The 12112-nt window shown below is 59.6% G+C and overlaps 1 protein-coding gene across 1 annotated transcript; it reads left to right on the forward strand.

The window, feature by feature from the left end:
• Positions 1–4308: 4308 nt before the first annotated feature.
• Positions 4309–7704, forward strand: OLIG2 (oligodendrocyte transcription factor 2). The gene is made up of 2 exons (XM_072806789.1): positions 4309–4546; positions 5313–7704. Exons 1-2 carry the CDS (start codon positions 4457–4459, stop codon positions 6369–6371), a joined length of 1149 nt encoding a protein of 382 aa, XP_072662890.1. The 5' UTR covers positions 4309–4456; the 3' UTR covers positions 6372–7704.
• Positions 7705–12112: the final 4408 nt, after the last annotated feature.

Here is a 12112-nt window from a genome sequence, read left to right on the forward strand (position 1 = left end):
CTCTCCCAACTTTGTTCCCTGGTGAACCTGAGGGCCCAGGTGGACTTCAGCCGCGTTGATCCTTCAGGGCAGGTGGCAGCTGAGTGCTAGCTCAGTGGAGGTGGGTGATTTAGAGAGAGGAGCTGACAGCGGAGAAGGGGCTATTAGCTCTGGGGCTTCTCTAGGGGCTTTTTTTGTTTGTCATTTCCCGTTAGCTATCCCAGCGCATCACCCCACCTTCCAAGCCCCTGGGGATTCCTTCCCGATTCTGCTCCCGGGGTGAGCCTCTGCCGAAAGGTTGGGACCCCTCCATTCTCAGGCCCTCACATTCAAACAACTTGAGTATCGACAGATTAGAGAAACTGCCAAGTGAGGATGTCATTCGACTCCTCCCCACACCCCCTGAAATCTTGCAACAGACACACGCTTAGAGGTCACAGTAGCTTCTAGAAACCATCATTTTAGGAACAAGAATATAAGGCCGAAAGCAGACAACTCAAGACGGCTCAGGCTCTGATGCCCACCGTCATGCTGCCTCCCTGGACCTGCTTCTCTGCTCCCAGGACCTTGAACAGATGCCCACACCTTTCCTGAGGGGCAGTTTCCCAGCCTGCAAATGGGAGTAAGCGAAGTAAATGACCCACCTAGGGTCATGAGAGATTAGATGAGATAATTTCTGCCAAGACCCACTAAGTGTCTGGCACAGCGTAACCGGCCATTGGATAGAAGCCACTACCCTTGTCATTCTAAAGGCTCCCATATTGCGGCAGCCCAGATTACAGATTTCATGGTTTACTGTGTGCACGGAATATTACATGTATTTTAGCAGTCACGTTTCACACCAGCCCGTGGGCACACCTGCACGCGTGTGCATTCAGTAGTATTTACCAAGCACCCTCCACGTGTCAGGCCCTGTGCTCAGCGCCGGGTCCCAGATCGGGATGACCCTGGACAGCTCTGGAAGCTAAGCCTTACAAGGAAGACAGATGCCATTTGTTTGCAGAGCTCTCCCGAGGGGTCTTATCGCTCAGGTTTGGGCGCCAAACGCTGCCCCTCCGCAAGCCTTCTGGTTTCCGGATCTGGAGCGATTGCTGAAACGCTTTCTTCTTTGCTTTCCGTTCCGGTGCCCCCAGCCTCGCATCCTGCTGTCAGCCCTGGCTCGCCCCCGAGCAAGGACGCTGCTCTCCTTGGCAGTCTGGCCGGGCGGCTGCTTGAATGTGTGCAGGAACTTGGGGAAGGGAAAGGCGAGAACGGGAAAGAATGGCCCGGGGAGGAACCCGGGAAGCAGTGGGAGGTCTGAGCCCTCGGAGCCCCGCGCGAGCCCGCCCCGGGCCTATTTGGCACAAGCTCCTCCCGGCCGCCAGGCGACTGAGCAAAGGCCGGCCTCGACGCGCACCCGGCCTTTTGTGGGAGGGAAACACAAAGGAGAGGGAAAAACACGTCTTCCGTTTTGACGGAGGAGGCCGACAGCTTCTGGATGCCTGGGCCAGCCAGGAACTCCCAGAGCCCGGCTGATTAGCCTCGGCAAGTCTCCGTTTCACGGGAAGGGGCTGCGGCGTTGCCCAGGACCCACCCAGGACGTGCACACCAGGCGCCCGGCTCAAGAACAGGGCAAATGCCAGGACGCCTCTGGGACGCACGAGGGCAGGCGCCAGCGGCTGGCTCAAGTTTTTGATTATTCCTGGAGCGGGGGTAGGAGGGCTCAAAGACCCAGAGAGAGGAGTCCAGCGACCTGGGCTCCCTTAGCCCAGGGGGACACAGACCACCCCTACCTCCCAGAGCGACTTTCTGACAACCACAGAATGTTGGAGGATGCTGGGGGGAGAAGGGGTCTCCAGCCCAGAGCTGCCGGGCAGCTGAGCTCCGGGCTTGGGGAGTGAGAACCGCGAGGTGCCGCTGCACAGCCCAGAACAGCCACCACTGCCCCTGGCTCAGTGGCACGGGTTTGGGGCCTGGGGAGTATCCATACGGGCGTTCACGAGAGAACCTGGCGAAGAAGCCAGCTCTCCGGCCCGCTGCACTCTGCCTTCCCAGGCTTTAAATACGCAAGGTGCCACAATGAGCCCCTCAACCTTCGCCCCTGCTTCCAACTCCAGCCTCTGCAAGGAGCGCTTAAAGAACCCCAGACACTCTCAGGGACCGAAGGACGCAGGACAGTTGCCGGTGGCAGGCAACAAAAGAAGGAACCAGGGCTCCAGGACACGTGCCGCCCTCTGGACTAACCTCAGCGTCTGTAACCCAGGCGCTCGCAGGGCGCGCCAGCCGGTGTTATTAGATACACAGGGGTGCGCACAAGTGGGCTGGTGGCCCCACGGCTCACATTCCCACGAATGTCTTCACTGCCTGTGGTCGGGGAGGCCCAAAGGAACCATTGTCTAATACCTATTCCAGTTACTCTCGCTCCCCACTCCAGCCCCCTGCCTTCCACCTTGTGACAGATTCTCCTAAATCCACGGTTATGGGCCATCTTCCATAACCGTTGGACGACATATCCCCACACTTCAGTTCTTCATGCTTGAAGCACACATTTAATGGGTGGCTGTGGAGCCAACCAGGAAACACACCGGTTGAAAAATTATGCTCCAGAAAGCACGAGAGGAGAGGCGAAGGCGAGAACCCACTAGATTTTCTCTCATAGTCTTACTCGGTCATTGGGAGCAATACGGTGGGCTTATTTTTGTATTTATTTTGTACTTTCCCAATTTGAAAGTAGGACAAACAAAAATTACTTTGTTTTTGACGCAGTACAGGGAAAGTAAAATTTCCCAAACAACCACATAAACAGAAGAAGGAGGGCTAGGGTGTGCTTGTGTATGTGTCTGTGCAATATAAAGGGCTAGGATCCGGGATCTGCAGAACCAAGCTTCTGTATTCGAAAGGTATGGACGTAAGGAATCCAGCTCGGGGAAGAGGTTAGAGATACCCGGCTGCCACTACTCTAAGGAACTGCCAGCGCAGCCATCTGTGCCGTAAAGGGTTAGCAGTGTTTTCTGTAGGTTTGCTATAGACATGGTCTCTTGATTTTCCCGTCTGTAAAATGGGTTGGATGTGTCAGGACCACTAAACTATCTCAGTTAGCCGCTTCTCTAAGATCAAGTTTAATCCCTGATGGGGGGGGGATCCCTGGGTGGCACAGCAGTTTGGCGCCTGCCTTTGGCCCAGGGCGCGATCCTGGAGACCCGGGATTGAATCCCATGTCCGGCTCCCGGTGCATGGAGCCTGCTTCTCCCTCTGCCTATGTCTCTGCCTCTCTCTCTCTCTGTGTGTGACTATCATAAATAAAAATTTAAAAATAAATAAATAAATAAATAAATAAATAAATAAATAAATAAATAAATAAAATCCCTGATGGGCAGGAGTTTCGGGGTTTAGTGGCCAAGCTGAGATTGGTAAAAAGGTGTCTGAGTACCGCTGCAAGTAGCTGGATCTTGCTGTCTGGCCCTTAAACGGTTTTTTTCCCACCCCCCAGACTAACTAGCGTCTCCCTCCTACCCCACAGCGTGGTCAGGACCACAAGGATGATGCTGAAAATACCGTCATCGGCTCCAGAGCTAATAAATGAGGGGACGGGAGGGCTCTTAACTTTGGACTCCAGACTCTGCCTTCCGTTAGTGCGGCTCCCGTGGGGGGAAATACCTCGTCCCTGTGTCTACCCCATTCTCAACTTTAGGAGCGGTAGTGATTTCTTTCAAAACACGCTTCAGGAGTAGGTCCCCTCCGCCTCGCAAGGCCCTGCCCCCAGCTGGGGGCGCTACCAGCCCTCCGCCGAGGAGCCGAACCGCCAGCTCCCGGAGGCGCGCTTAGCTTGGGAAGAAAGTAGGGGCTTTGTGCCTGGGCTGTCCTTTACATTTGGGGTTCAAAATGCCCACGTGTGGATGAGACCCTTGAGACGGGGACAGGCCACGAGAACAGAGAGGGAGATGAAATGCAAAACGCAGGAGACTCCAGCCCCAGCTGCCTGCAGGGCCGGGGTTACTCGCGCGCATCCCCAAAGCTCGGGTCGCGCTGGGTGTCAGCTTAGTTTTCTGTCTGCAGACACCCCCGGGCCACCCCAGCCCCCAGCCTGACTCTGCGGTCACCGCATTTTTACAGCAATTTGACAACACTCCCTCTCTCCCCGTCTCAGCTGCATTCTCTGCTGGCCGCGGTACTTCCCCGGCGAGCCCGCCCTCCTCCTCCCCCTCGCCTCTCACACCCCCTCCGCGGGTTCCTCCTCCAGTCCCTCCCCAAGAATCTCCCGGCCGCCGGCGCCCATTGGCTGTGCGCGGGGAGGAGGCGTGTGCGGGCCGGGCGAGTTTCATTGAGCGGAATTAGCCGGGATGACATCAGCTTCCCAGCCCCCCGGGCGGGCCCAGCTCATTGGCGCGGCGGCCCCTCCAGGACCCGCACATTGTTCCCCGCCCCCGCCTCGGCCACCGCCGCCGCGGCCGCCGCCGCCACCGGGCTATAAAAACCGACCGAGCCCCGAAAGGTGCGGATGCTTATTATAGACCAGCGAGACCTCGGCGCCCGGAGCCCGGTTCTCCGCTGCGGCTTTCGGGAACCAGCTCCTCTAATTGCATCCACAGTAAGTGTCCCCGCCCCCAGCAGCCCCAGTCTACATCCCGGGGACAGACGCCCCTCAACTGGCCTGCGACCCAGGGAAGCTTCGTTACAGAGGGCCCCGATCCCGGCCCTGCCCGCCAGTTCCCCCGAGCGGTTTCGCTGCCCCGGCTCTCCCCGCAGCATCCCCTTCGCCCCAAAGCGAGAAGTCGGGGCGACCACAGCTCCTTCTGCCCAAGTCTCGGTCAGCTGGCAAAGCTCCCCGCGGCCCCCCGGACGCAGCGCGTGTTATCTAGGCTCGCGGGCGCTGGGAGCCTGCGGGTGTTTGCTGCGCGGTGTCGATGGAGATAAGGTCGATGCGTTTGAGAAACCAAATAAATATTTCTCTATTTAGAGCCTCTCTATTCCCCCCACCCCACCCCACCCCCCAAAAACCTCCCTCACTTGCCATTCCATCCCTGGGGATTCAGCCTCCCGGTTCCCAGTTGCAGGCATAAAGCTTCCAGAGTGCCACCCTCACCGAGGGGCAGCCAGTGCTCCCTGGAATAAAACAACCTGTGGATGAGAGCGGAGGAGGTGGTGATGGGAGGGATGAGGGGGGTCATTTCGTGCGTACCTGGGTGCCGTTGACCGAAGGCCGGACACAGCGAGGTGGTCACGGAGCGACCGGCCACCGGCCCTGGACCTCGCGCTGCGGTGCAGGCGGGAACAGCTTCTCTCTCTGTCTCTCTGTCTGTCTGTCTCACGCTCCATCGCGATCTCTCTCTCCTGTCTCTTCTCCTCTTTCGCAGGAGGCGTGCGTAAAGCTCCGAGGGCCCAGGGAGGGAGGGAGGACCCTGCCAAAGCTGCGACTATCCCCGGGGGCCATGGACTCGGACGCCAGCCTGGTGTCCAGTCGCCCGTCGTCGCCAGAGCCCGATGACCTGTTTCTGCCGGCCCGGAGCAAAGGCAGCGGTGGCGGCGGCTTCACGGGAGGCACCGTGTCCTCGTCCACGCCGAGCGACTGCCCGCCGGAGCTGAGCGCAGAGCTGCGCGGCGCCATGGGCGCGGCGGGCGCGCACCCCGGGGACAAGCTGGGCGGCGGCGGCTTCAAGTCCTCCTCGTCCAGCACCTCGTCGTCCGCTTCGTCGGCGGCCGCGTCGTCCACCAAGAAGGACAAGAAGCAGATGACGGAGCCCGAGCTGCAGCAGCTCCGCCTCAAGATCAACAGCCGCGAGCGCAAGCGCATGCACGACCTCAACATCGCCATGGACGGGCTGCGCGAGGTCATGCCTTACGCGCACGGCCCGTCGGTGCGCAAGCTCTCCAAGATCGCCACGCTGCTGCTGGCGCGCAACTACATCCTCATGCTCACCAACTCGCTGGAGGAGATGAAGCGGCTGGTGAGCGAGATCTACGGCGGCCACCACGCGGGCTTCCACCCGTCGGCCTGCGGCGGCCTGGCGCACTCGGCGCCCCTGCCCGCCGCCACGGCGCATCCCGCGGCCGCCGCGCACGCCGCGCACCACCCGGCGGTCCACCACCCCATCCTGCCCCCCGCCGCCGCCGCCGCGGCCGCCGCCGCCGCCGCCGCCGCCGTGTCCAGCGCCTCGCTGCCGGGCTCCGGGCTGTCGTCGGTCGGCTCCATTCGGCCCCCGCACGGCCTGCTCAAGTCCCCGTCGGCGGCGGCGGCGGCGGCGGCGGCGGCCCCGCTGGGCGGCGGCGGCGGCGGCGGGGGCGGCGGCGGCGGCTTCCAGCACTGGGGCGGGATGCCCTGCCCCTGCAGCATGTGCCAGGTGCCGCCGCCGCACCACCACGTGCCGGCCATGGGCGCGGGCAGCCTGCCGCGCCTCGCCTCCGACGCCAAGTGAGCGGCCCGCGCGCCGGCGCGACGTGGCGAGCCGAGGGACCCGAGGCCGCGGGAGAGCGAGTCGGGAGCTCAGCCCCGCCCCCGCGGAGCCCGGGGCCTGGGGGTGGGGGGGGGCCCGGGGAGGACCCCGGCGCGGCGCCGCTGGGAGCGCGGGGGCGTCCGCCCTGGGACCCGGTTCGGCCCTCTCCAGGCTTTAAAGGGCGCTGCTGCTCCCAGAGACACCGTTTTATAAGAAGGCGCTGCTAAGTGCATCCCTCCCTCGACGTCCCCCACCACTCTCCAAAAAAAAAAAAAAAAGAAAGAAAGAAAGAAAGAAAAAGAAAAAAAAAAGAAAAGGAAAGAAAAATGAGAGTTTCCCGAGGCCCGGGCTGCACTTCGTTACAGGGGGGAGGAGGGCGGGAGGAGGCGTGGGGGGACTGCCTCCGGGGAGGCCGGCAGGCCTGGGCCTCCAGGGTCGTCCCTGGCCCAGGGCCAGCGGCTGCGACTTCGTTGGAAGCTGTCATTCGGTACCAGGAGCACTTACAGTCGGTCGTGTCCAACCTGGGTAAAGCCGCCGCTGTCTGAGAACTCTTGCCGCTCCTCCCTGTCGCTCCTCTCGGTTTGGGGGGTTTTGCGGTTTTCTAATAAATCTATGTTCCTTTGTCAACAGTGCCAGCAAGCTTTATAGAAGGTCAGAATAGAACCCACTTGTGGATTGGGATAATCTAAAACTGTCGACTTTGGGGGCGGGTTTTTGTTTTTGTTTTGTTTTGTTTTTTGTTTTGTTAGTTATTTTAAAATAGACTCTTTCCCCCTCCTTCCCCTTCTTTCCGTCTCTAAGCACAACGTGACTGGATTTATTACCCGATGGGGGGCAGCCAGTCGGATACCTGAGGGTTTGACGGAGCTCAGAGGCTGTTGCTGTGAATATAGTTTGGGTTCTCTGGGAGTTCTGTTGGCTTTTTAATTTTTTTTTCTTTCTTGGATGTGTAAATATATGATCCATAATGAGGTAAGTGCGTGCTGCTAAGCTGTTTGCTCACGTGACTGCCGGCCCCTCCGGAATCTAAGCCGGGTTCCCTCTATGTTGGTTTCTTTTTGCCACGTTTAACACAAATGACAAACTTTTTCCACGTGCTTCCTGCGTCCTGGCAAACTGGCGCTGCGCTACCAGCGTCGCAACATGGGTTTCACAGCGTCTGCCACATAACATCCCTCCTCTGACCGCTGTCCCTTGCAGAGAGTGTATCATCTGTTTTATTTTTGTAAAAAGAAAAAAAGTGCTAAATAATATTTATTACTTGTTTGGTTGCAAAAACGAAATAAATGATCAAGTGTGGAGATTTTAAATAAAACGTAAAGTAAGTCGGGTGTTTTCCAGCCGTGCGGGTGGAAAGAGGTACCGGGAGCCGCCTAGGGAAGGGGGTGCAGGACTCTATCCCTTGGAGCCGGAGCTGGGGACCATTCCCTCGGTTTCACCCTGGAAGAAGAGGGGTTTGACTCTTCTCCTGCCAATCTCCACCCCCTCACGCCAACAAACACACTTACGTTGTCTTTAAAGCGTGCTCTGAGCACATCTTCGGAATGTTGTATTTCTCAAAGCTCTCTTGTTACTTTGATTTTTCCAACAACGCCTAATCCGGAACTCCTTTGCCCTTTCGTTGAGGACTGAGTTGGTTGAAAGTGAAAATTGCCCTCCCTGCGCCCGGAATTGGTGGCCTCCAGGGCGAGGATCCTGCCTTCTGCTGGGGGTCCAGACACTCAGGCCTCTAGTCCTACCGGGATTTTTTTTCTTTTCCCCTTTGGGCTCAGGAGCAGCGGTCCACCCCCATCCCGCTGAGGTGGCACCCTCAGGCTTCAGCTAAGGACCGGCCACTTGGAGCCCCCGAGGCCCGCGGCCCTGGTGCACGCTCTGGGCAGAGCGCCTCTGGAGTGTCAGGTGCGGAATCCGCTAACCCTTCTCTCTTTTTCGCACCCTGGGCACGACCCTCCCCGGGCGCCCACACTGGCCTGGAACTGCAAAGCCTTAGGTGCTGGGAACGGCCAGCCTGGAGCGAGGCTCTCCTGCACCGCGCTCTCGGCCTCGGCGCTCTTCCCCCCCACGGGCCGCCTCTCTCTTCTCACGGTCACTGGGTTCCTCACAGTCCAGAATTGCAGCGCACATTTAGGACTCGGATAAAAAAAAAAAATAAAGAGGTTCTGGGTAAAAATAGAAAAGCTTCGGCCTTTCTGGTCAAGGAGGACAGACCCTGTGGTAGTTTCTTAGCCTGCAGGGCTTGAAGGAGAACACACTCCCTTGAAAGCCAAGATTGATGTGGGCACAGGGGACAGTTCCCCAGCCCTGGTCCTTGTTGCCCACAACCCCTTTGGTGGCTGCTGGCAGAAGGTCCCTGCGTACCTGGGACACCTGGGAGTGGAGAAGGTTTCTTTGGTCCTAACCTCATTTTTTGAGACCCCTGATCGTGGCCCAGGCGAGTTCTCCCTTTTCAGGACTGAGGGTGGCTCCATCCCCTAGCTTGGGGACAGGTGTTTCCAGATGCCCTGCAGGTGTATTGAGCTGTGCTGGCCAGAACGGCAGGCGCTTGGAGGTCCCTCGTGCTGTAGGCCTCCTTTTGGAGGCTCTGCTTTTCACCAAAGGCCAGAGGAGGCCAAGCAGTCCCCACAGGGACCTGAGCCTCCCCATGCAAATCCAAGAAGAAGGTAGGGCAGGATCTAGTAGCTTCCATTTTGAAATCCCATCTGAAACGAAATTTGTTAAGAACTCAAAACTGGGTCAGGTTCTGGCGGCAAACACCTACGGAGGGACAGGGACGCAAAGAGGCTGGAATTCGGACCGGGGTGGCGGGGGGAGCTCAGAACCCAGGAGAACGGAGTTGGGAGCTCGGTTGCAGTAGCAGCTTCCTTCACCCACTGGAAGCCTCGGCGGCGGGTGCCCGCGCGGGCTCCTGGTGTGCAGAGTGTACAGAGAGGGGAGCATAAAAGGAAAGAAAATAAACCAAGTCTTCCCCTCCCCGCCCCCCTCACACCCCAGCTCTCCACCAGAGTCCAGCCGCCAGCCACTCTAGACGTCTGCCTCCAAGGAAGGAGGGGCTGGATCCAACCAGGATCCCAGCCTCCCGGAGGAGTCAACCGCCTGAACTGCGCGCCCAGCCGGGATCGCGGCCACCATGTGTGACCGAGGCGCACCCTCGGCCACTGCCGCTGTGGAGACGCACAGGCACACAGCAGCCTGCACAGCTGCCCAGGGCAGGTGGCTCCCGGCAGGAGGGTGGCCCCAGACTGGAGTGGGGGGGGGGGTGAGGTGGGGGACTCAGAACCACCGCTAGGCTTCTGAGTAGAGCGGGAGAAGTTATGCAAACTCTCAGACTCCCGAGGGTCCTTACCTGGGGGTGGGGTCCCCACCGAGGGAAAGGGGAAAGGACAAGGAAGTAGAGTAACAGTCCAGGCCTGGCCCGGTGTGCAGGGGAGATCCCCTCTCTGAGAGCATTAGTCCAGAGGTCCTCTCCAGCCCTGAGCCTCAGCTCAGCTTCCCCACCTGCCACGTAGCCCCCTGGTTTCCCGGCTCTCAGCTGCAGAATCAGGGACTTCTGTCACCAGACCTCAAGGTCTCGGAGATGCTCCCCAATCTCCTACAAGAGTTCAGCCTGAGATTGATGGGCAGAGCCTTCTCCACCGCCTCTGTGCTCCAGGGCCCTGTCCTCTCCATTTCTGGGACAGTGAGCCCAGGGACAAAGCAAACTCTCAGACCTAACGTTCATCTCAGTCTGGGAAGGTGTTACTGAGACACAAGATGTCCCTCCCAATGAGGCTATGGAAAGACCTAAGTGACAGGGACTCACAGGGCAATCTGGGGCAGGGGCAGCCCTGCAGGTAGGACCTGTCCTTCTCATTCCCAGACCAGAATCAATGAAGAGTTCTGGGGCCACTGCATTGGGTTTTAAAGCCCTCTCGATAATCTAAGTGCTGGAGAATTGTCTGTCTGCTTCCCCTGAAGGCAGAATGGACCTAATAATCTTCCTGAACTCCCTCTAGTAAGTGAACACCTTCGTGCCCCCTAGAAGTTCATCTAAGCCAAAGGATCTTCTATACAAGCCCCATGTCTTATTTTACACCCTCTCTTAGTACAGACTTTAGGCCAAGTTCCTGGGCCCCACACAGATGCTTCATAGTACCAGTAGGGATTATAGGGGGTGGCAGTCTTTGACAGGGACCTTACACCAAGGGTCGCAAGACCCTTGGCTGGTGCCAGGCCCCTTCAGTCATGTCTCTAAAAAAACCATAAGAGAGACCAGAAACAGGCCTGATGGCTCTTAGGATAAACCGTTGCTGCATTGAATCCCACCCTGGTTGGGAAGGGCCTGTGGAACATGCCTCTCCTGGGTTTGGAGGCTGGAGACACCCATAGGCTAGATCCCTGGGGCTCCCTGTCTGAGTAAGGGCCACTCCCAGCAGGATAGGGATGGGGCAGGGAGGAGGGCGTCCAAGCTCTGAGGATTCCTGGAGCTCACATCCCTATTTCCTCATCATTCTCTTCATGGGCAGCCTCACTGCTAGAGGGCTCCGACGACTGCCCAGGTTCATGGGAGGACTGGGGCGCTGCAATGAACAACATATGAGGCCTATCTGGGAGCAAGGAGGCCACGGGAGGCATCCCTGGGGAGTTGAGGGTACTAATAATAGCAGGAGGCTGGAAGAGGAGGTGCCAACACGCATTAAAGGCTCCTTGGTATAGAGCAGGGCGCTGAGAGCTTTAGCGTATTAATTCATTCAGTTCTCACCATAGCCCTTTGAGGATCGTGCTATTATTATTACATTTTACAGGCGAGGACACTGAGGCACAGAAAGGGTAAGTGAATGGCTCAGGGGCATAGCCAGGAAATAAATGCAGGTGGCAAAGTTGTCATTCGAGAGTCGCTCCAGAGCCCACCGCCACGGCCACGAGGTCGTCCCAGCCGTACCCAGGCCCCTCGCTCTGCAGCCCCCCCCAAGATCCTCCGAGCTCCCGCCCCCTCCAGCCCCCTTAGGTGACGCTCCTGGTGCTCCCTCTTCATGTCTGGACCCTTCTGCCCCCCCCCCCCCCGCCCCGTGTCCCCCATCTGGGCGGCAGGCGGTGCCGAAAGGCTTTATGATTAGGGCGCGCGAGGTGGCGCGGGCGAGGAAGGGCCGCAGCAGGTGAGCCGAGGCGGCCCCCGTGCGTCGCGCCCAGACAGCTGCTGCTGCACCCCTGGCTCCGTTGTGCAGTCCACACCGCGTGTGGTTATTCGGAAAGGAGTCGCAACCTGAAATGCCCGCGGGGGGCCAGGCCCACACCTGCGCGGCGGCCGGGCTGCGGGACGACCCGAGGAAGCGCCTGGGCGAGCTGGGGGCGCGCGCCCTCCTCCCGGGGGGCTCCGGACCCCACTTTAGAGCTGGCCGAGGACCCCAGAGACAAGCAAGTGGGCCGAAATCGCCCACGGGCTCCGTGTGTAACCCCCGGACGTGGCGCGGTTAACCAGGACCTCCCAGCCGGGCGCTGGCTTTGCAGGCTGCGTCTTGACCTGGGGTCCCCCCCCGCCCCCCCGCCGCGCCCCGTGCGCCCGGTGCGCCCGCGGCCCCTCCGCCCCTTCTCGGATCTCCCGGATCTGGCGGATGTGGCGCAAATCACACGGGTAGGCGCGCACCCCGCCTCCGCAGGCCCGCCCCGCCCGCCCGCTGCCCCAGCGCCGTCCACACCCGCCGGGTTGAAGTCACTGCTTTGGATCGCGCGCGGCTTTCGTTTGGGAG

The sequence above is a fragment of the Canis lupus genome, chromosome 30 (genome assembly GCF_048164855.1).
Source record: "Canis lupus baileyi chromosome 30, mCanLup2.hap1, whole genome shotgun sequence".
Taxonomy (NCBI): domain Eukaryota; kingdom Metazoa; phylum Chordata; class Mammalia; order Carnivora; family Canidae; genus Canis; species Canis lupus.